The sequence below is a fragment of the Typopeltis vanoorti genome, chromosome 13, assembly GCF_054136105.1.
Source record: "Typopeltis vanoorti isolate ZY-2024b chromosome 13, IOZ_Tvanoo_1.0, whole genome shotgun sequence".
Classification (NCBI taxonomy): Eukaryota; Metazoa; Arthropoda; class Arachnida; order Uropygi; family Thelyphonidae; genus Typopeltis; species Typopeltis vanoorti.
In genome coordinates this window covers 90,207,780-90,233,156 of record NC_143561.1, presented here as the reverse complement: position 1 = coordinate 90,233,156, position 25,377 = coordinate 90,207,780, and the positions used below count along the sequence as shown (strand labels likewise).

General features: G+C 33.5%; 1 protein-coding gene across 3 annotated transcripts in view; it reads right to left on the bottom strand.

Annotated features, from left to right (window-relative positions):
• LOC150100355 (uncharacterized) overlaps positions 1 to 25,377 on the bottom strand; it is a 358,520-nt gene that overhangs the window by 260,478 nt on the left and 72,665 nt on the right. For all 3 annotated transcript variants that reach the window (XR_016549227.1, XM_090402349.1, XM_090402350.1), the window contains exons 5-7: positions 21,531 to 21,664; positions 17,338 to 17,461; positions 3,755 to 3,872 (exon numbers count right to left, since the gene is read on the bottom strand). Coding sequence is in view for 2 of the 3 variants with exons in the window: in XM_090402349.1 (XP_090258475.1) it covers positions 3,755 to 3,872; positions 17,338 to 17,461; positions 21,531 to 21,664 (376 nt within the window). In the remaining variant the exon portion in view is untranslated. The remainder of the gene's footprint in view (positions 1 to 3,754; positions 3,873 to 17,337; positions 17,462 to 21,530; positions 21,665 to 25,377) is intronic.

Genomic DNA, 25,377 nt, shown 5'->3' with positions numbered 1-25,377 from the left:
CACCACTAAAGTCATAAATGTCAATTGTCAATTGGTATTAACTAGGTCTACCTACTCACTGATGAGACCTCAAAAAAGGTCGAAACCGGTCTGGGTAGTGACCTTCTCTCATAATGTTGAACAAAATACAGCTCCTAGGAGTTAAGTTCACATTATTGGTAAATATCAAGAATAGTGATTGGAGCTTGCTCCACCTTTTACATGAGTTGCCTCAGCTTGCACTACCTTCAAGGGTCAGGTGTTGCACTATCCAGGTATTTGCTTACGCTTGGAGTCGCTGAACTTTATATAGTTTCTATATTCGGCATGAAACTCTGAGTTTCTTATTCGGCTAAGAAACAATAGGATATAATATCCCTTAACTTAAATAAGTTCATGTTGCCAAATTGAAGCCTTTGGCTCTTCATTATTATTAATATTTTTTTTATTTTTTTCAAATGGGTACTAAGTTGTTAGGACAAATACTCATTAAGTACTTTGGACCTAAATGCTTAATAAGCCTTTAGGTTTCTATTAGTTTTCTTTTGGCCTAGGGATGCCATGAACACTAAAAAATTTGAGAACTCTGTTTTAAACACTTAAAATGTGTTGTGTGTATGTTCATCTTTTGTGGCGCAAAACTGTACTGGTGAATAATCCTCCCCTTCCCCTCACACACCTTTTTAATGGCACTCCTGTAAAAGGTTATAAAACCTGTCACATATTTTAGTACATAGGCAGTTAAGGATAATCTGGGAGAAACCTAGAGACCAAACATGAACATTTTCAAGCTACTTCAGGCAAAACAATAAGCAGGTTAGTTGACCCAAGTGACTAAAACTGTAGTCCCATCAAAAAAACATTCAACATTCAAACCAAAAGTGTGATTTAAATCCACATTTTGTTAGTTCGAGAGCAGGTACACCATTCACTTGGTCAACCAGACCAGCATACTAAAGTAAAAGTTACCCAAGACCAATGCTGATCTGTGATATCGTTTACTCTCAATGCCAATCCCTTTCTCCAATTCTTTTTCAGGAAAGCTAGAAAAAAAAAAAGATTCCACAACAGCGTCAACAGTTTATGCAATAATTAATTCCTTACAATAACTTTTATCTCAACATAGATAGGGAAATACAGAAATAAATACCCCCCCACACACACACACATGCTTTTATGATATTAAATTTGTGTAGTATTCAGACATTTATAGTCATTAAGCAACAATTACCAAAATTCAAGGACTTTTTTTTAAAGAAAAGTAGAAAAATAAGCAATCCATTTTAAACAAAAGACTTTTAAGTTGCTTACACTACTACTGTACCTTCACTTGTTATATCTTTAAACCAATTTGTTCTAGAAAACAAAGCAATTTGTTTTTTTTTATGATGACATATTTGAGTCATCTCTAAATTATACCACTTGGAATACAAAAGTATAATGATGAAAAGAATCTCTCCCATAAAAAACAGTAGCATCAAAATATTAAAAGAACAGAAAATCGTGACAACAGAAAGCTTCTGTAGCTGTTGTAAAGTGCAGGTAACCCTCGTATAACGCAGATGTTAGGTTCCATAGAAATGCCGCGTTGCATAAATCGCATTATGCGAGACTCAGATCACATAGAAAAAGTAGGATTAGGTTCCGAAATTGTTTTTTTTTTTTAATTATATAAACAACAACATGTCCAACAAAAGATATTTTTATTTAATTCAGATAATTCATGTAAGTTAAGAAAAACTATGAAACAAATACATAGAATAAACTTATAAAAATTGCAAATTGTACGTAAACTTCACTGCACACAATGCATATATGTTTTAGGCAAAATAAAATAAAGTGCATATTTTAATCATCATCGCTGTCAAAACTAACATTTCGTAAATGTCCTTTATTTACAAGTGTCCGGACGTCGTCATCACTTGAAATCTCTTGGACATCATTTGTATAATTCTCATTGCACACTTCAGCTGGTTTAGTTATCAAGAAGTCAGTAATAAGACCTTGCTTACCACTATGCTACAATTTTTTTTATTAAGTTCATAATATGGAGCTAAACAAATATTCACTTGTCTCGTGAATTTTCCAGAGCGCTCCATTCAGGAATCATTATCCGTAAAATAACTTCCTAACTTTCTTGCCAAGTCCAATCCTTCTGCTAATTTCTTTAAACTGAATTCTTTAACGATTCATCACGATTATAATCTTCGGCAGAACTTTCCCTACCATTTGGTTCAAAATCATCTATTAATTGTACCTCCTCATTTAAATCTGTTTCCCCATCAATTAATTCACTAATTTCGTTTTCAACCATATTGCAAAAGCCTTCAAGTGGCCATTACTATAAAAATAAATTTTCTACATAAAAAATGCATTACATATTAATTATGTAACTCACCAGAAAATAAAGTGTTCAGTTTGAGATTAACACACTTATGATTTTTAATGCACTTTCCTGGCAGAAAAAGAAGAATTTTCAACAATAAACACTTTATATGGTAAACAATTAACGTACATGCATGCTAAAAGCTATTTCCCCTAATATAAATTCGCTACTTATAACTACATACATGATACGGACTGATGCAAATTTAACGAAGATAAAATTTGATTTTTAAGTCACAAGGTAAAAAATATATGAAAAGATAAAGAGTTACAACAATTTTGTAGACTGTGTTATATCGAAATCACGTTGTATAACTACTGAGATGGTTACCTGTAATATGCAAACATGAAAAAATATTCATTAAAAAAAGTTGGAAGAATTAAATGGCAAAACTTCAACAGGCACCATGCACCCAATTTGACAACATTCCAGTGTTACTGTTGAACTGAATAAACACATAATTGAAAATTTCAACAGTTTACAACTCTGTTGTAAACTGTTGAAATTTACAGTTTCAACCCACCTTTTCTTTTTTGTAAATCCCATTCACAAATGGTTTTAAACTTTCTCATTTATTACACAACATGGATTAAACATTACATAATCTGAGTTCAGTGCGAGAGCATCAATACTTTTTTATGCCGCTTCAGAGTGCTACCAAAGGGGATGATCTCAAACTGTGCATCAAATAATCTCTCACCTAACAGCATTCACAAACATCCAGATACAAACCTACAGCCTGTTTGCAAAGTAGATGTGGTATCAACTCATGACCTTTAAAAATTGCATTCCATTACGTCTGGAAGTTTTTTTGCTTTTTTTTTTATTTCTGGATTCTGTCATTTCTTGGTGTCTACACTGTGATTTAAACTTTAATAAATCTGGTTATAGGAGATGCTAGAATATGAGTGATGTCCAACATAAGACTAGGTTCTTTATGAAAATACTGAATAAGGAAAGTTGTGAAGCATTACACTGCTCAAAGATGGACATTACACATTTCAAACACTGTTCAGCTATTCCTGCAGTGGAAGTAATATTACTTAATGTTCCTTATGAATTTTTTTTTTTTATACCTTCTTTACCAAACCTTCCTATGACTTCAATTATACTGTGCTGCCTAATACAAATCATGACATTTATATTGTTAATCCTCCTACTGTTAACACTTCTGCTATTGTTCCATCCCTTTTAAATCAAACATGCTCAAGATGCTTAGTATACCGAAGAAAAATTCAATGAATTAAAAAATATATTTTTAAGTAAGTGATTATCAACTATTTCTTAAAGTATTCAATATCAAAATTTTCATACAAGAACTTTAGAGGAAAATACAGAAAATCTTTTTTAGCTTGGAAGGGACCAGGTTCAGAAGCAAGTACTACTTACCTTTCTGTTTCAGTTCTATACATCTCTATTTGTTCTTTGTATTCAGTATTGAAGTCAATATTATTTTGGGAACGATAAAGTTCCGATACAGTTTTTTTCAGTTTTGCTACTTCTTTATCTGAAATTCAGAAAGTATGAATTTAAATGTGTTTTTGTCTCCATTAGAAAGAAGGGAAAAAAATTATGTACAAAAATGACAATGAAATGGAAATTACTGCAATCATACCACATAAAAATAACAACATTACTCCACATATAACATAGCAACAAAACAAATAATGGAATAATTCTTTGCACCACTTCTCATATTATAAATGCAGACTGGTTTTACAATTTCACTATCAACATAGATTGTTCCAACTTCTGGAAAAAAAAACTAACTATCAAAACATATTCTGCCCTCCAGCTAAAGATAGGTCAGTTATCCTTCAAACCAATATAAATTATTTTTATTATGACATATTGAGAGAACAAAAATTGTCTGTTTTTTTTTTTCTCCTATGTTGGAAAAGAGTTGGGAAGCTTTATTATTATTAACAACTCACCTCCATGGAGTTGCCTACTCATCATGGGAGGTACACACTACACATGCAAAGTTCATTCGACTCTGCCTTAAAATGATTCAATGTGTCGACATTCGCAGCATACTCAGGCAATGCATTCTACTCACCAACCACTCTCCATGCAAAGATTCTTTGCATGGAGAGAGTGGGGGGAGTTAGAATAACTTAATAACAACCACTGATTAACTTATGTTTCAATTATATTTCCTACCCTTTTTCTCTTCCTATTCACAACACTTTGCAAGTAACATTCTTTAAATCTGTTTTCATACTCCACATTCCAAAGAACCACTTACCACGTTTGTGAATCTTCTCTGGACCCTTTCTACATATCCTTGTCACCATAAAAACTCAGTGACCAAATCTGTTCACAATATGAGGCCTAATCAAGTCCTTATACAATGAAATTATAACTCCTTTATTTCTGCATGTCAAGGTCCTCCACATCATTGCCATTATCTCATGTGATAACTTCCTAACTCATGCAATGTAGCACCTGAATTTCAATACCTTGTCCACCACCACTCCCAGATCTCTTAATTCCTCTACCTCCTTTAAAATTTCCTCACCAAGAGTATATTTTGCATCCCATCGTTGCTTACCAAAATTTCAAAACTTTACATTCTGCAACATTGATCTGACAGTTCCATATACTGTCACTCATTCATACAATCTATTCAAGTCCTGTAAGGCCACAACATCTACTTAACTCTGCATTGCTCTCTCCCCAATTTTGCATTATCTGCAAACAGTTGCATAGCATCAGTTAAACCCATCCCAATATCATTAATATACAAATTAACAATAATGGCCTCAATATAGACCCCTGTGGCACACATTACAAATGACTTTCCTCTTTCGGAATATTCCCCATATGCATTCCGATACCTATCTGACAGCCAGTCACTAATCCAACTCAAAAGTCTATTATCCAATCCTATCTATTTCAATTTATTTAACAGCCTGTTGTGTGGCAGTCTACCGAAAGCTTTTGCAAAACATAAGTATCCCACTGTATATGCGTTCTCCCCCCCCTTGTAAAAGACATTTGTCACCTGGTTATAGTACATAAGTAAAACATTATCTCCCTTGAACAAATCCATGCTGATGACCACAGAGCCTTATCACCACCTTTATGTAGCAGAACAATTTTATCTTCTTTCCACTCCTGAACCTGTGCTGTTGTAAGACTCATTAAACAGGTATGCCAATGCTACTGCCAACTCCCTAGAATGTTCCCTTAAGACACGTGGTGATATGACATCAATTTCCTCATATACCTTCTACTCACAATTAAGTCATCCTGTCCTATGTCCTCTACACTTGAATTTGTCATGATTTCACCTGATGAGGATGAAACACCCTCATAAACTGTTCATTGAATACCTCAATAATATTTTCTGCAGCAGTTACAATTCTACCATTTTCATCCATTGTCATCATCTTACCATAATCATTCTTCCTTCTATTTGCCACATATCTGAAAAACAAGGTTTTTCTTGGCCTGATTTGCTTATTTAGTCACCTTCCTGGCCTGCTATTTATATTCCTTACGTAATTGATTGCTATCATTATTCATCTTGTGTTTATGTACAATTTCATGCTTAATCACTTTATTCATCCATTTGAATAAAGTTCACACATCGATGTTGTTAAAAAACTTTTGGTCAGTTTTCATGCAGTATTCATCTCCCTCCCACTTAACACCTCATTCCATGCTATAGCTCCAAGCTGTCTCATAAGCCTTTCCTAATCACCAGTCCTTGTAATTTCATATATATACCTTTTCCTCACATTACTCTTCATATGGCTAGCCCAACCTTAGTGGACAGGGGAAGGATGATTAATATAGGTGATTTTAATTATAGCAGTATAGACTGGAATGAGCAGAGAGAGAGGGAGAGAGAGCATCTGGGAATAAGGAAAATGAATGAGAGTTCTTGAGAGACAACTGTGTTAGGCAGTAGGTAAAAAAGGGCATACGAGGATAGAAAATCATAGATCTGATCATTTCATCACAGGATGCGATTGTGAGTGGGCTTCACACTTCCTTCTACTTGTCTCTCAAGAACTCAAATTCATTTTCCTTATTCCCAAATGCTCTCTCTCTTCACTCCAATCTATACTGCCATAATTAAAATCATCCATAATAATCACCCTTCCCTTGTTCACTAACCGAAGTTGCTTATACATTTCTTTGTCACCACCCTCCACAATCCCTCGCCTATATCAACATCTGATTAAATATCGCTTCCTATCAACCTCCACCTCACACCATACTGACTCAAAACCATCGCTACTATTTACATCTCGCACTCCACTTTGCATGGACATAATTCACCTGCTATCATCAATAGCACCCCCTCCCTCCCTCCCTCCTTTTTTGTCCTTGCTATCCTTACAGAAAAGATCATACCCTTCCATTTGATTCCTGTCAGGACACCATCTTTATCCATGTTTCATTTAATATGCATATAAACTCAATCAATGAAACCATTTCCCCCTTATGATCTCCTGGCATTTGTAAATAAATGCAGCAATTCACATTTAGGGCCATAACCAGTCCTGCTCATACCACTTATAGGTTGTGATTGTCCCACACCTAACCATTCCCAATTGCCTTTATGACTACTTATCCTATCTATCTCTTCAGACTCAACTATACTCCCTACATCGCAAGCCTTCCATTTAATACTGACAATCCTCACACACAAACAAACTACTACAACTTCCACCATCCTCTTTCCTTATTACTATATCTCCCTGTCCATTATGACTCCCCCCCCCCATTTCCCTGTTAATCTTGTATTCTCATTTTGCCATTATCAACTCAGAGTGCTACTATTCTCATTTACAATTACTTCAATCTCACCTCTTTCCTGATATTTTGCTTCACCCCTCACCTCTCTCTTGCTAACATCACTCGTTTCTTCTGCTTGCAGCAACAGTCTCTAATTCGCACCAAATCCATTCAAATGCAACCCTTTTGAACATTTCCGTCCTTCTCTCAAATGCTTCCCACACATTCACAAACTCCATTCCCTTCTCCTCAGCTTTGCCAACATACTATTCATGATCCATGCTCTCTGTCTCAACTCACCATTACCATACCTAGGCAAAATACCTATGACCCCTTTCAACCACACTATTATCTTTCACTCTCCTCAACAACCTCCTGATATCCATTTTTACATGCTCTTTATTTCCAACCAAGTCATTTATTCCAACCACCAGCTTGCTTGCTAATCTGCTTCTCTTATCAAAGACATTAATTATCCTGCTAATTCTCCTTCCTGGAAAATACACCTTATGGAATCTCTCATTTACCATGCCTCTAATAATGGATAACTAGTATTTTTCAGGAAATAATGTATACTTAAAATATTAATTATAATAACTTGAATACTTTCCTATATTTCACAACATTACATTGTCATCATCAGGGATCACAAAAAAAAAAACAAAAAAAACAATGATATTTGCACGCAGGCACTAACATGCAAATGAAGCTGAAGAAAGGCAACTGTTGGATTCTAATTATGTAGAAAATAGAATAAATGTTGTTTGATTCAGAATCCAACATGACTTTCCGTCACAAGAACTATATTTGTAAATATTATTTGATAAATAACATATATTATAAATTAATATCATATAACTACCTTAATTATGTCAAATATTTAATTGCTTAATCAAAGAAATGTTTTAATGGTAAATTGATTCTGTATTAGATATTATTAAGCTGTTTTGTTTATTGCTTTGTCAATATTGTAAGAACTTATATTTGTAATTTAACTACGCATTTATTGAAATGCAAATATTCTATTTATTCTTTTCATGAAAGTTAACGTTATGTAATAACTGAATGTAGTTATATAACCTAATGTAACATTCGCGAGAATGTTTACGTCTATCGGTTGTCATAGAGACGCGTGGAAATAAACGAGCGTGTGTGAGGGGAGCGTTTGTAGAGGAGAAGAAAAAATAGATACGAGTAGTAAGGGGAGTCGGAACGGAACTTTGGAACTATAAGGTAGCAAGGAAGTAAACTAAAGTAGAAGTAATTAAAAGATTCCTAAGGATAGGAGTTGAGTAGATATTTTTTTATATAAGTGAATCTTATAGTTGGCTGAAAGCAAAACCAGCCGTAGTAATAAAAAGAAATTATTGCCGTAATCGGATAATTAGAGAACTGGACATTCAAAGAAGAATACTGAATAAATCCAGTCAGTCTACAATTACGACTTATTTCTGTACTACCATGAAAGGGAATTGTACGGAGTTAAACTAGTTGATGAATGATAAATAAGAATAATTAATGTACCTTATAGTTGTTATCTAGAGTTTTTGAAGCGCGATTAGTAATGTTTTAGTTATTTAGTGTTTCGCAAGTGTGATAAATACAATTTGAAAGTGTGCTCACAAAATATTGGAAGTACTGAAGATTATTTCTGGTAAGGACAGTCATATTAGTTTATTTCAGTGTATGAAGATTTAATTGTTTGATTCAGAATCCAACATGACTTTCCGTCACAAGAACTATATTTGTAAATATTATTTGATAAATAACATATATTATAAATTAATATCATATAACTACCTTAATTATGTCAAATATTTAATTGCTTAATCAAAGAAATGTTTTAATGGTAAATTGATTCTGTATTAGATATTATTAAGCTGTTTTGTTTATTGCTTTGTCAATATTGTAAGAACTTATATTTGTAATTTAACTACGCATTTATTGAAATGCAAATATTCTATTTATTCTTTTCATGAAAGTTAACGTTATGTAATAACTGAATGTAGTTATATAACCTAATGTAACATTCGCGAGAATGTTTACGTCTATCGGTTGTCATAGAGACGCGTGGAAATAAACGAGCGTGTGTGAGGGGAGCGTTTGTAGAGGAGAAGAAAAAATAGATACGAGTAGTAAGGGGAGTCGGAACGGAACTTTGGAACTATAAGGTAGCAAGGAAGTAAACTAAAGAAGTAGAAGTAATTAAAAGATTCCTAAGGATAGGAGTTGAGTAGATATTTTTTTATATAAGTGAATCTTATAGTTGGCTGAAAGCAAAACCAGCCGTAGTAATAAAAAGAAATTATTGCCGTAATCGGATAATTAGAGAACTGGACATTCAAAGAAGAATACTGAATAAATCCAGTCAGTCTACAATTACGACTTATTTCTGTACTACCATGAAAGGGAATTGTACGGAGTTAAACTAGTTGATGAATGATAAATAAGAATAATTAATGTACCTTATAGTTGTTATCTAGAGTTTTTGAAGCGCGATTAGTAATGTTTTAGTTATTTAGTGTTTCGCAAGTGTGATAAATACAATTTGAAAGTGTGCTCACAAAATATTGGAAGTACTGAAGATTATTTCTGGTAAGGACAGTCATATTAGTTTATTTCAGTGTATGAAGATTTAAGTATTAGTTCCGTTGCGCTGTTTCTAACATTAACTGTAGTATACCATCGAGGCTGACAGTTGAAAATATAGACATTGAAATGATATCTGCCGTGGTTAGTGCCTGTTATGAGTCAATCGTAGAGTGTAGTTGAGAGATACAAGGAAACTGATTAATTAAGAATTTCTATTGTAATAAGTTGGGTATAGGAACTTTGTGATTCTGAAACTGTGAATTTGTATGTGAAAGTTTGGATTAATATGAATGACTTGACTTGATATGCTAACTTGACTGGTTTGTCATATTTAGAAGTGGAATTTATGTAATTGTTATATAACCATATATTAAATGTTTTGTTTGTTAATTTAAATATTGTGTTTGCCTGAATTTCTTTTTACTGCACCGTTCACAAAAATTCGGATCTAGCGGGAATCCCAGAAGGAAAGAAAATAAATAACATCGGCCTAAATGAATGAAAAGACTGCTAACTAATTTTGAATTAATCCTACTAATTCATATAGACTTATCTAAGGATAGAGTGGCGCAGTATAATAGAAATTTCTCTACCCTTAGATCAGTGATTAATTTGCAATTAGTTTCCCTTTATTTTATGAAAGTGACTTTTAGCAAGATGGCGGATTCGAACGTCAAGAGAACACGTCACGACAAAATGGCGCAGTCGACAGGATTGAGACCTTGAGACCTAAATGATACTCCCTAGTGGGATAGATTCGGTGATCTTGGTCTTTGGGCTGAAGATTTGAGGATAAGTTCTTTCCAAGTTTGGGCAGTCTCCTGCACCCAAATTTGTCAAGATTTGGAAAGTTTTTCAAGGCTGAGGCAGATTCAAAGAATAGCCTCTCATATTTGTATTTGCTATGGTGTAATAGAGTGTCCTTCCAATACATCCTGTGGAAGGCATCCAAAGCACGGTCAAGTCCTGAGTGGCTGTAATGGTGGAATTCCAGCCCATTAAGGGCTAAATTTAAGACTAAGCACAACATTGCAGCCTCATTTCTCCAATGTTAGTTGCCTAAATATATGAAAGTATTGAAGTTATAATTAATATTTTAGTATACACTGTTATTTCCTGAAAAATAATAGTTATGAGTAGCCAAAGTATAAGCTTATCTACCAGAATCTCTAATAATGGAATCTCCATACAACACTATTCTCAAATCATTCTTAGTAACTTCTGGGACTAACTCAAGTCAATGAAAAGAATATTTAAAAAATAGTTCATTTAGCCATAACAGTACAGATATACATATAATTCTGAAATTTGATAGTGAAGATGGATGTGTAGTTTTAACTCAAATTATATAAGTATTAAGCTTCTTGCAAAAATAATAATTTTACTTAAATATAAAGAGCCAATAGGCTTCATTTCGGCGATATAAACATTATTCAAATTAAAGGAATATTAAATCTCACATTGTTTTAAAACCGAATAAGAAACTCAAAGATTGGAATCAGAGAGTTTGATGCTGAATATAGTAAACTATAAAGTATCGGCGAATTACTAGCGTGAGCTAATGCAAGTAGTCCTGTACGTAGTACAATCTCGGGCAACTCGTTGCAAAGGTGGGGAAAGTTCAGATCGCTATTCTTAGGCATTTTCCATAATGTAAAAACACATTTCCTAGGAAATGTATGCTATTATTACATTATGGTGGGAGGCCACTACCCAGACCGGTTTCAGCCTTTTTTGAGGCTTTATCAGCGAGTAGCTAGACCAAATTAATACCAAAGGGTATAGGACCTCGTGTTGTAGCCATTAGTGAGACACTTGGCTATCAGAAGCAGGCGTACTAACTGGTATTGAGGGCAAACAGTACAGTATTTTTAGAAAGGATAGACAGGATATCAAATGTCTTGAATCCAATTAAAGTTGAGACCTATGACTTCAATACTAGTAACAATTTTTCATGTGGTAGTGAGTTTGAAGCCATCTGGTGTGAGGTGGAGTCTAACAAGATTAAATGCAGAGTGGGATGTTGTTACAGACCTGGTGAATCAGTAGCTAGTGATGAAGAAATGCATCAAACAAATAAATACAATGGGTGCAAAAAGAGTAATCATAATGGGTGACTTTAATTATCTGAACACTGATTGGGTAGCTATGAAATTGCATGAGAAGAATGAAACAATTTATTGAGCTATTGCAAGATAATTCTTTAAGCAGAATGTGACAGAAGGAATTAAAGGTTAAAAAGTTAGATCTGATTATAGTGTGAGGGAGTTTCAGTTAAAGACGTAACTATTCTGCCTCCAGTTGGTGACAGCAATCATGCAGTACTTACTTGGGAAGTAAGTTTATGAATGTTTTCCATTCAGAAAAGTTTATATGCTGAACTATAAAGTAGGAAATTATGACCACCTGAAAGGTTATGCTGAGTTCTTTGCCATGGTACCAGTTATTGGATGGGAAGGATATCAACAGTATGTGGAAAGTGTTTAAAAAATATTTAAGTGATGCAATATCAGAATGCATCATTCTGATATCACTGGTATTAGAGTTCGAAGAATAAATAGAATAGGAGTGAATGGATGTGTAATCTAATTAAGCAAGGGATTCATAAGAAAAAGATGATGTGAAAGGAATAATCGTAGCGTTTTTGAATAGTTTCACTCTTGGCACCTTGTCATATGACTTTTCCAGATCTACAAAACTTAAATACAGATCTTTGTTATATTCCCATGATTTCTCAACTATCTGTCGTAAAGTGAAAATCTGATCCTGACAGCCTCTATTTGGCCTGAATCCAGCTTGTTCTTCACCAAGCTTCTCCTCCACAATCCTTCTCAAGTATACTTGCATATATCTTACCAGAAACACTCAGTAGAGAAATACCTCTTTAATTCTCACATTCAGTTTTATTTCCATTTTTATGTATTTATACTATAAGAGCTCTGCTCTAATCATCCGGAATTCGTCCCTCTCTTCAGGCCTTCTGAATTACGCAGTGCAGCCACTGTAAGACTTTTATACCTCCATACTTGAGCATTTTTGGTTGAATATCATCTACTCTAGCTGCCTTTCCACATTTCAGGCTTATAATGGCATTTTCTACTTCAAGTATGGATATATATTCCCAGTGCTTTTTTTTCTGGAGTAACGCACCGGAATGGAGTTCCAGGAGCTATTTTTTTTTACAGTTTTTTCAATTTTTCAAAAGTATTTTTTGAAATAATGTTCGTGTGCACATAACACGTGGGCATGCCATTAGCATCTAGGTTTGTGGCTGTATGGATGTGTGATTGACCACATGAGAAAGATTTTCGGTAAAAACACTTATTTATCTAATAAATATCTTTATTGAATTTACATAAATTTAATGTCATTATTTTTATATTCCTTTTAGCATTTTTTTTTTACTTTTAGTGTAAAAGTCTGACCCCAAGTTTGAAAATGAAAAAGATTCAATTACTTCTCAACCACTGGTCCCATTAATAAAAAGCCCAGAATAATAACAGACACGACGTCAAAAAATATGAAAATAATGGTACCAGTTGATGTTTTCGAATCATCTCAAGCTAATCTTGAGGAGCAAGGCCAAACTGAAAATGACTGGCCAAATTGCTGGACATTAGATCAAAAAAATGATTTTTGCTCAAAAAATGAATGGATGTATATTTGCAAAAAGAAATTTCGCTGTACGCCTTGCAGAAAAGTTAGAACTCTTGGAAATGAAACAAAGATGGGAACGAAAATTTCCAAAGAATGGGCCAACAATGAGATTACATATTCTGGCAAGGATTGGAAGCTACAGATGAGCTCAATTCGAAAAAAAATGTTTGATCGCAGAGAATCTGCTGCACAAAAACCAGCGTTAAATATCGTTTCTAAAGCCGAAAAAAAAAAGACCCTTGAAAAGGTTTTTTTAAAATCATTATCTCATGAAAAAGAAATAAATGCAAAAATTTTTCAAACTGCATATAAAGTAGCAAAGGAAAACCAATCATTCCATAATTTTGAAAGTGAAATTGATCTGCAAGAACTGAACAGAATTGAAATGGGTCATATTCTTCATTCAACAAATGCATGTATTAATATTGTGAATCAAAGTGAAGAAATGAGAAAAAATGTGTTTAAAGAAATCGTTCAATCCAAAAATATAATTTCATTGATAACTGATGAATCAACAACAATAAGCAATAAAACCACTCTCATAGTGTATATTCAATGCTGTATCGCAGGTGTTGGAATTAATTCACCAATAAATTTATTTTTGGACTTGATCGAACTTGAAAACGTAACAGCAAAAAGTGTATTTGATTCTTTACTCCAATGTTTTAACTATTATGGGATGACAGAAGATTATTTAAAAAAATATTCAGTTTCTCTAGCATGCGATGTCGCTGCTGTAATGTTAGGGTGTAAAAGTGAAGTGAAAAAATTGCTGTGAGAAAAATTTCCTTCTATTATAGTTTGGCATTGTGCTAATCACAGACTAGAATTATCAGTAAATGATGCTGTAAAGCAAATTTCAGGATTCAATAGATTCAAATAATTTATTGATAAACTTTAGGTCCTATACCATGATTTGTCAAAAAACAGTAGAAAGTTGCATTTATGTGCAGAATCGCTAGAGGTTGAGCTGCTGAAAATTGGAAGAATTTTAAGTACTTGATGGGTGTCATCTAGTTTCTGTTCAGTTTTGACTGTGTGGAATAATTTTGAATCTCTAGTGCATCATTTTAAAGATGTGATGCATGATCCTAGGAGAGATAAAAATGATAAATGTACTTATGATGGCTTAAAAAGAAAAATAACATCTACAGACTTTTTATTGGATCTAGGATGTGTGACGCTCTCCAAGAATTGTCTGAATTAAGTTTGGACCTGCAAGAGAGTGACATGAACCTTTACAAGGCAAATCAAAAAATGCACTTGTACAAGTTTTTGAAGAAAGAAGACAGAATTTTGGATCCTAATATAGATGTGCTGCAGCTTCTGTACGCGATCTGCGCTTCCGTGTAGTTTTACTTCACGAAAATGCTCCAAAAAAATAATTCTCCTATTAACCCAAAAACATTTTATACCAATTTGAAAGAGTCTATTGAAAAAAGGTTGCTTGATAGCGAAGATTTTTTTACTACTGTGCAGTCATCACTGCTTGTTTCATTTAGCAATTTTTCGAAGTAATTACTCCATACCACAAGGATATCTTTTTCTCCGGTTTTCATTTCACCTTTATCATCTCTAATTTCTTTACAGCACTCTTTCCTCCATTTCTGAGCTTCTTCAACAACCTCAGAATATCTTGCCACCTTCTTGATATTTATTTTCTATGTTCTTATCAAAGTCTTCCCATGACTTTTGTTTAGCAAGTTTTACAGTATTTGGCTTTCTTACATTTTTCTCTGTATTCTCTAAGAATGCAAGCTGACTTATTTGCCAGGAACTTTTGATATGCTTTCTTCTTTTCCTTCACTGCCTCTTTAACTTCTTGTGTCCACCATGGAGTTCTGAATTTTCTATCCTTGCAAACAACCTCATCACATGCCTCTCTGCTGAATCAATGTTTTCTTTAGGCCTTGTCACTGAATTCTAAGGTTTTGTTCCTGTTCTCAAATCTGTCATTTTTTCTATAATTATGTTTCTGTTTTTCAGTCTACAGTTCCCATCTGAGAGCTGCTCAACTTTTATTCACTTCAAAACTTTCTTAAATGTTCTTTTCAATATAAAATTCAATTTTATCCTGCTCAAGACTAAATAGTGATCACTTTCAATTTCAAATCCTCTGTACACTCTGGTGCCCTGCACCAGGGAGAAAAATCACTATCAACAATAACATAGTCAATGAGACTTTTCTTATTCCTTGCCTCTTCTCTCCATGTGAATTTGTGCACATTTTTATGTTGGAGCATGGTGTTAGTAATAACCAGTCCATGTCCTGAGCAGAAATCCAACAGGTATTTGCCATTATTATTAGCTTTGCTCTTTTCTCCAAATTTTCCCAAAAAATTTTTGTATGTCTGACAATCACTTCCTACTCTGCTATTTAGAACCCCAACAAGGACCAACTTTTCCTTTTTCATTGTGTCAGTTGCTTTTTCTAAAGCCTCAAAAAATTCCTCCACTTCTACCTTAGTAGAACCTTCTGTGGGACCATAGGCACAAATAAGTCTCACTGTCCAGTTCCCCATTCTGATATTTGCCCAAATCGCTCTACTTGACACTGCCTGCCATTCAAGAAGATGAGCCTTGAATTTTGTGTTGAATACTATGGCTACTCCTTCTTTTCCTTGATTGCCATTGCCTGAATATAACATTTTGTATTTATTGCTCAGAAAGATCTCACCAGTTTTTGTCTTTTTTGTTTCAGTCACCCCTATTATGTCGATCTGGTACTTATCTAATTACTCAGCTAGCTCCATTTCTTTGCCATTCAGGCTTCTTATGTTGATAGTACCGATCTTTAACTCTGGAGATGTTGAGTTGGGGTGTGTTTTCAGATCTGTTCCAGTAGCTGACTTTTTGCTGTTTGCCCTGGTTCCCTGGCGAAAACAACAGAGGCCTTGTTTAACCAGGTGATGCCCCAGCCGGCATGAAATTTTGTCATGTTGTACCATCATTTTGTATTTTGGTTTAACCAATAGGAATACAATTTGGTCGGCTAAATCCCAAATTGCTAGCCCATCCTCTTTCGTTCAGTATCCAGGTAGATACCCAACAGGATGCACCACAAGAAGGTGAGGATTGGACATTAGGTCAGAAGCCCTGGTCGGTTCTCCGCATTCCTTTAAAGGCTATGTGTTATACAGCTTTGACCCTTAAGCACCCCCCTATCATGTGTATAGTACCGATCTTTAACTCTGGTGATGTTGAGTTGGAGTGTGTTTTCAGATTTGTTCCAGTAGCTGACTTTTTGCTGTTCGCCCTGGTTCCCTGGCGAAAACAACGGGGGTCCTTGTTTAACTGGGCAACGTCGGCATGAAATTTTGTCATGTTGTACCATCATTTTATATTTTGGTTTAAGCCAATAAGAATACAATTTGGTCGGCTAAATCCCAAATTGCCAGCCCATTCTCGTTCATTCAGTACCTAGATAGATACCTAACAGGGTGAGGATTGGACATTAGGTCAGAAGCCCTGGTCGGTTCTCCGCATTCTTTTAAAGGCTATGTGGAGGTCTCCTCTCAGTGATATAGCTTTGTCCCTTAAGCACCCCTATGTATAACTTGAAATTAGTTTGAATTACATATGAGATATTCAATATCATCAAGACACTTCACAAATTCTAATTTTACAAATAAAATTACTGAAAAAGTTGCAACTAACATGCAGTTTAAGCTTTGTGAAAATGCAACCACCTGAAGTAGCATACATATGCTATATGTATGCTACTTCAGTGTGATAGTGGTGACAGTGTTTACCACGTGTAGACACTGTCTGTATGTGTGTTCAGCGTGAACATGTTAAATAATTTTTATTAAATTTCTTTGTCTATGTTTCATTATGTCATGGGTGCCATTAAAAATCTGTATATTAAACATTGCAAAAGTTTAGTTTTGTTAAAAAAAATGCTTTGAAACAAATTGAATTCTCATCAGTTAAGATTACTTACATAAATGTTACAATATTCTCATGCTTACCTTTTTCATGCAAGGTTTGTTGTAAGATCTGTATTTCTGATTCAAGGTCCAAACCTTTATTCTGATCTTCAACTAGGCATCTTCTAAGATGTGAAATTTCTCTCTCTTTTTCTCTGAGAGCTGCCTGGAAGTCAAATAAATTCCTTTTCTGTTTTGTTGTATGTTATAGCAAACATAATTAAAAATAACTTTTGTAAGTATCATATTTACTCGAATAAACTCTCCCTTGCACTCCTGATTCTACTTTATGAAAAAAAGAAATTAAAAAGTTTCACATACACCTCGCACACAAAAAAATTTAAACATGTTCACGTCGGAGTGATAGTAACTCTCTCCTTGCGGTAAACAACACGCCCTCCCCAACAGTCACTATACTGCAGATGCAAGAAAAACAAGTACTTTTATTGTATCACTAAATAAGGTACAGAGACATTTGCAAACTGTGTAATATACCGTATTTACTTGAATATAACTCGCTCTCGCACTTGAAGAAAAATGAAACTAAAAGTTTACTTTGCACAAGAAAAAAAAGTTTAAACAGTAATGCACAATCATGCTCGCAATTACTGCAGATGGAAGAAAGTTACCTCCTTATGAAATATTTAAAAAGAAAACAATGCCGAAGGGGAAATTTCCCTCTGGAATTCATGTAAGAGTTTATGAAAAAGGGTGAACGGATAAAATGGTTCAAGTTGGATTAGAAAGTTTGAAAATGCTCTCAAGACTGGAAATAGCGATAGCGAACAGCAGATTCTCGATAAGTCATACTCATTTTCAGTTGTTTTTTTTTAAATCATGGTGATCTTATAATTCTGAAATGATAAAGACAAGCAATAATGAAACTGTTTGTTTGAATTTAATTACAGAAGCACTGTTCTGTAATTAAATGTCAATTTCGTTTTTTCCCAAAAAACTTTAGTTTCCAAAAATCCCCTCATATCTCGCATCACGATTTTTTAACTTTAATTTTTGGGGGGAAAAAAAGTGCAAGTAATATGCAAGTAAATATGGTATTTCTCAACAAATAGTGCAATTAGGCAATGTTAATCGCAATATTATTAGGCAATAATGCCATTTGCAATAATGCAAATGGCACTAACTAATGAATCACATGTCCACTCCCACAGAAACTATACTGTATAGACTCAATAAAAACCATATGTTGCATGAGCAAAAACAGAATCTAACTAAAAAAAAACTATTGTCCAATTTTTCAATTATGTGAAATTCGTGTTTGCTTGATTGCATTTGAAATTTTCAATGTCATTAAGACAGATCACAAAGGCTAACTTCAAATAAAATTTTACTGAGAACATGCCAAATGATGTGTGTGCAAGTCCGCCCACCAGCTCGATGCAAAATCAGCATGCAAACAAGCACCAATAAAATTCAATCGAAGGGTTGAAACTTTGTGGGAGTTAGCCGGCCCACACGACACAGTACACAAACGGTAATGAGAAGTTCATCAGAACGATAAACGGGCAAAACACCATCCTGCCGTAAACGTGTTAAAACTACGAAATATATAGTAAACGTTATGGCAGTTTCAGATATGGAATTTGGTTGAACAGAATTAGCATTTCAACTCAACAATTGTCTGCTTCCCTTTTTGTCATTGGGTTGTGCGATCTTTTGTTAATACCATAACAATCATATGCATGTCTTCATAGCTGCTCTATCTCTACTGGCCTACCATTGCTGTTTGTTTTGCGCTCTGCTTTCACTTCTCGTTAGACACTCAAAGGATTACTCATTACATATCTCAAGTCTTGTAAATTACTGGTAATTTTTGCTTGATAATAGGAAAGACAATGCTATTCGGATAGGTGATTCTGATGATGCACACAAGGAAACCACTCAAGGTCGGAAGTAGCAATAGTGAATAGGAGATTCTTGGTAAGTCATACCCATTTTCAGTTTTTTCCTGAAAACTCGAGTTTCCAAAAATCCCCACATGTATCTCGTACCACGATTTTTTAGTTTTAATTTTGGGAAAAAAAGTGCGAGTTATATTCGGGTAAATACGGTAAGTACTCCAAAACAATTAGTTCAACTAGAATACAAAAACCTCTTTCTCAAATTATTCACACTATTCTGAATTAAACTTAATTTGTAATAATTTCTTTTGAAGTTCACAAATTATCTTACACAAATTTTAGCATTAGAGACTAAAAGCTGAATAATCCAATGTGCCAGGAATGATTACCATAGTTCACACAGATATTCGTTTGAAACTATAATAGATTCTGTTTGACCAGAAATCAAGAGTGAAGCACAAAGAATAGCAAAATCTATACAGGTCTACAGTTTAAGTATCCTGTTATAAAACTCCCTTATATATCAAAGAAAGTCACAAATCACAATTTTCTTATTTTCTTTCAAAATCACCTTAAATGCAACTGTTACTTCGATAATGTTGAACTGTTTCCCCATAAAATGTTTCTTGTATTTATGGAAACATCACAGAAACCGATAAATAGCATAACAGGATATCAGTGAGCTGAGGTAAAACACAGACAACGAAGATATTTACTATTGAAATATAGCAAAACACAGCCAATTTAAGAAATTTTATAAAAGTTGCAATAAAAAAGTGACTTCAATTAACTAAATATGTAGGATTAAATTTTAGAATTCATCTTTGACATACCTGAGCATGCCTCAGTTATGTCAAAAGTTATGATATTACTATATGATATTATTATATGATATTACAATAATATCATATAGTACAACATAACATGTGTTAAAGGCTTGCTTATCAACTTTTTTTATTATTATTATTGTGACAAAAATATAATTATAAGTAAACACAAAAATTTATTTGAAAATTGTAAGGTGTATAATTTATATTTATTTCATCTTTCAAAATTTAAGCGTGAAAGTTTACAAATAAAAAGTAGTAGTTTTTGAAGAATAGCTGTTCAAAGATTAGATTTACAAGTGAATTGAATTCAGGATACCTGATTTCTAAACACACTGATAGTTTTTTTTTTTTTTTTTGCAAACTTACAACGGAGGATTTATTCAGATATGCATACAGTTTTCTTAAAATGGGACTTCCTGAGCATGAAAAAGGGAACTTCTTATATGCTCCAAAATAAATAAATTTAAAAAAAAAAAAAAAAAAAAAAAAAAAAAAAAAAAAAAAAAAAAAAAAAATGGTAGTGGATAAAGACAGCCCTAGTGAGCATAAGATAGCAGTATTTTTCAGGAAGATTTTTTAAAATTATATTTTGACAGCATATTCTTAAGTTTTTATCATGTACCCTCAATGTGAAACACAAGGAGTAGGGGGGGGTGATTATCACAACTTTTCAGCACACCCTACTAGTAAAGCAATTAAGCCACTATATAAAGCATCATTACATTTATTGATAACTGAAATCAGATATCTTATAATGAAGTTGAGTTTATATAATTTTATAGAGAACTTAGGTTTAACCAGAATCTTCTGATGGTATTCCTAGGATATGTATTGGAAGTTAAGGTGTTTTCCAAATACAGTTCCATTTTCAGGATGCTCTGAAGAACACTGAATAGCTTTGCTAAGCCGAGATTCTGATTAAACTTAAATTCTCCATAAAATTATATAAATCTGACTCTTCTATAAGATGACTGAAATCAGATATCTGTAAATGTAATGATGCTTTATACAAATAGAGAAGAAACATGGCCTGTGAAATTTTATACGTCTCTTAACCAAATCCATCTCAAAATTAAGTTCATCTTGAACAAGAACTCCACAATTGCAGCATTCTGTTTTATGGATTATGTCCATTACTGGAAAAATAAATATATAAAAACAAGCAAATACTTTATATAAGAAATCACAACATGCTTTTGAAATTTATGCACGTAAATGTAAATATGCAACTGTTGGCTTCCTTAGATACCTAAAAGAACTTCAGTTAACAAGTTTGTTGTTATAAACTTTGCTTTTGTATTCAGGTATTTAAATTCTACACCATGTAAATGCTTTAGTAAATACAGTGAAATGCTAATAAACTGCATCTTATATATTAAGATGTGCAGTGCTTAGTACTATCAAGCCCTAAAATGAACAATAACCAACATATAAGCATTTATCTAAATACTGCAAGAACTAATACATTAGAGGAAAAAAGTGAAACAGGGAGAATTAATGATTTGTTAAAAGTAGCTTGTATGTTCAAACATTTCTATATACATACCACATGAACCACCTGAGGTGACTCTAAGAGAGATTTCAGTGGAGAAACAACAGATGACCTGGGAGGTTCTTGAATAGCTGAGGAGCAAACTCGTTTTAAAGGTGGACTTTCAAAGTGGGAATGCCTTGATTTAGCTATAAGAAGTTTAAAAAATTATAAATTTATTACTATTAATCTTTATTTATAGCTATATAAATAAATATATATACAAATAGTGCCAGTATCATTAACAATTTTAAATGATTGTTGGTTCTGATATATTTGTATTTTTTAAATTATTTTGTGAGATAAACTGATATATAAAACGGTTGTCTTTGATAAAAACTTTAGTTTAACAAACTTAAAAAGCAAAAGGTAGTGCTTGACATATGCCATATGACAAATTTAACCCTTGAACAACATGGTGGTGGTGGTGGTGGGGGGGGGGGGGGAATCAGTGCCCTAACCCCCTGCAGAAGTCGAAAATTTTTGATTTCTGCAGGGATAGGAAAATCCACATAACTTTTATATTATCAGTAAGGATAGTATAAAAGTTATGTGGTTAACTTCCGGTTAAAGTCTTCCAGTTAACTACCATTGACTGGAAGCTTCACCGATAACATAAGCAGTCTATTAACACATATTTTGTATGTTATATGTATCCAAGATGAATTCATCTGTCAGTACCTATATCAATATTGTCTTATACGACACAAAACACCGTAGATGTTTTATGTATTCCTAACACTAGACGTTCAAAAATGAAAATATAATGTGAAAAATGAATTCATATTTATTTACAGGTATAACTATTCATGCATCGATAATGAAGAAGAAGCAACATGATTGCTTTATGGTAGCCTGCCTATACACTAATGAATTGTTAAAATTTTTATTTTTATGCTAATTTAACTAATAACAGTTAGCTTTATGCAGTTAAGATTTAATGCTGCATCTTTACATTTGCTTTTATTTCTCTCGACTGAGAATGGTGCCATGTATGGTCTGTAAAAAAGACTAGTATCTACACATATTTTATGCATTCATGGCGTACCTAACTTTTTCTTAATTTTTTCGATATTTCTAACCTACACATCAATCTGCAAGTTTTTTTCAAATTGTCGCAAATCTCTGAAATATAATGAAAAAAAAGGAATAAGAAAAGTCTCATTGACTATGTTATTGTTGACAGTGAAGTTTTCTCCCTGGTGCAGGACACCAGAGTGTACAGAGGATTTGAAATTGGAAGTGATCGCCATTTAGTCTTGAGCAGGATAAAATCGAATATCATACTGAAAACAAGAACATGTAAGAAAGTTTTAAAGTGAATAAAAGTTGCGCATCTCTCAGATATGAACTGTAGACAAAAATACACAAACATTATTGAAGAAAAAATGAAAGAGTTTGAGAACATGAACCAAACCTTGGAGATTTAGTGGCAAGCCTTAAGGAAAACACTGATTGATTCAGCCAGAGAGGTGTGTGGTGAGGTTGTCTGTAAGGATAGAAAAATCAGAACTCCATGACACAGGAAGTTAAGAGGCAGTGAAAGAAAAGAAGAAAGCATATCAAATGTTTCTGGCAAATAAGTCAGCTTGTGCTATTAGAGAATACAGAAACAAATGTAAGAAAGCTAAACATTGCGTAAAACTGTTGTTTATTTTTTGACGGTATATATTAGAACACAGAATCATAAGTAAATAATTATTTATTGATTTATTGCTGATATTTCACTGGTGTTATAACCATCTTCAGAGCACAAAAACCACAGTGTCACAATACGCGAGACTATAACAACATGGTGTAATCAACGGACTAGTTAAACAAAATTGTAGCAGCAACACAAAGACTAAAGTCCTAATTTTGGCACCTTCTATCTGAAAAAAAAAAAAAAAAGAAAAAAAAAAGTGCAGCTATCACACAAGACTCGAGTCCTAACAAAAGAGAAAAAAAGAGAAAAAAAAATGGTATTAGTTTGTTCTTAAGATGACTGTCTCCCAGATTTTAAGCAAATTTATACAGCCATATTTGTTGAGATTTGGAGTGTGTTTCACGGCTTCTGTTGCCTCTAAGAACAATCTGTCCGACTTGTAAGAGCTTCTGTGCAGTACTTTTGTTTTTTCCAGTTGATCCTGTGTGCAGGGGTATGCAAAGCATGGTCTGCTAGGTCCAACTTGCCATAGTGATAATGCCAGATGTATCTTTTATGTTCACTGATGTGGATGTTCACAGTTCTTCCTGTCTGCCCCACAGAGAACTGTAACAAAACAGTCACCTTCCCATACATTAAAGGCACATCCGAAAAGATTTCTAGAATTCTTTGGCTCTTTTAAATTCTTTTAAATGTGCACACTGAACTAAAGTTTTAATTGAACCATATTTCTGACACAGGTGATTTATTTAATGCAGAATTAATGTATTTTCTAGAATGTGTTGTTTTTCTATATGTTGAAAACTGTAAACTTCCATTAGGTTGTCACAGAATAAGAACATCAAGAAAAGAAAGCAAGTGTTTTCTTTGACTTAAAGGGTAAATTTAATTCTTGAGTTTACTGAATTAATTTTCTCAAGAAAGTGAATGAAGTTTGACAAAGAAGAATTCCAAATAGCATCAAGCATATCTGTACTAAATTGATGGCCTAGTAGAAAAGACATTTAATATATGTTGTTCAAAACATTCCATAAAATAATTTGCTAAAGTTTGGAAAAGGGAAGACCCTCATTGCAGTTACTTCAAAAAGTAACTAGAAATTATGATAAAATTAAATAATTTCACAATATCAGGAGAAAAATCATTAGGCTGGAAGGGATCTGTACTAAATATCAACATGAGATAATCAACATCCAAGAATCCATACTAAATTAATAATCTTATGAAAGTGATACAGAATGCAAAATCACTTCTTTTTGGCAAATCAAAACTCAGATTATCAAGACTCCTGAATAGACATAGATTCTTCAAACAATGACTCAGGCATTATTCTCACCTGTGGGAAAAATTATTTAAATCAGTGCTACACACACACACACCAATACTGGCTGATGCCAAAAGCACTATTCAAGTGTTACAGAATGAGCTGTTCAGCATGGTGACTGAACTTTCCCAAACTTCGGATGATTCTCCTTGACATCTCATGCTTCAGTGCAACAAAAATAATTTTAAAAAGTAAAAGCCTGTGATATCCAAAAACTTAATAGTTGAGCCCAGAAGATAATATCTCCCCAATTATCTCCAGAACATACTGAACATAGAAAGTGTAATTAATCAATCGTTATTTCAGCTCAAGAAAGAAGATATCAATGTCCTCAGTCTCGGACATAACTATGCAATCCAAACAAAATACCAAGCCTACAAATTATGGTACAAACAAAGCATCCACAGCCTCCCTTCCCATTTTACCAATAATATGTGACTAAAGATACCATCTATAAATTTAAATCTAAAAAGCTTCTGAAAATAAATTTATTCTATGTGAAATTCATCATTCTTAAAAACCCTCTTCAGAAATTATTACACAAAGTTGTATACTGGATTCCCAAAACTATTTAAAAACTTACCCCATACAATCCTACAAGTCCCCAAATTTATGGGATACCAAAAATACACAAACAGAATGCATCCTTGAAACCAGATAACTAAATACTTAAGGAATAGACAGCGTACACTAGAAATATAAATTAAATCAACTTTAATATATACTTTCCGATATTTCGGCAACGTCACATTGCCATCTTCATGGGAACTTAAGATAAAGACACATGCATGCAAGTACTACATAAGAGCAAATGAGAAACGAAGCGAGGAAGCTGCCGTTTTCCTAAAGTCCTGATGTGCCCCCTGGCAGGCTATATTAGGTGTTCTTGGCCT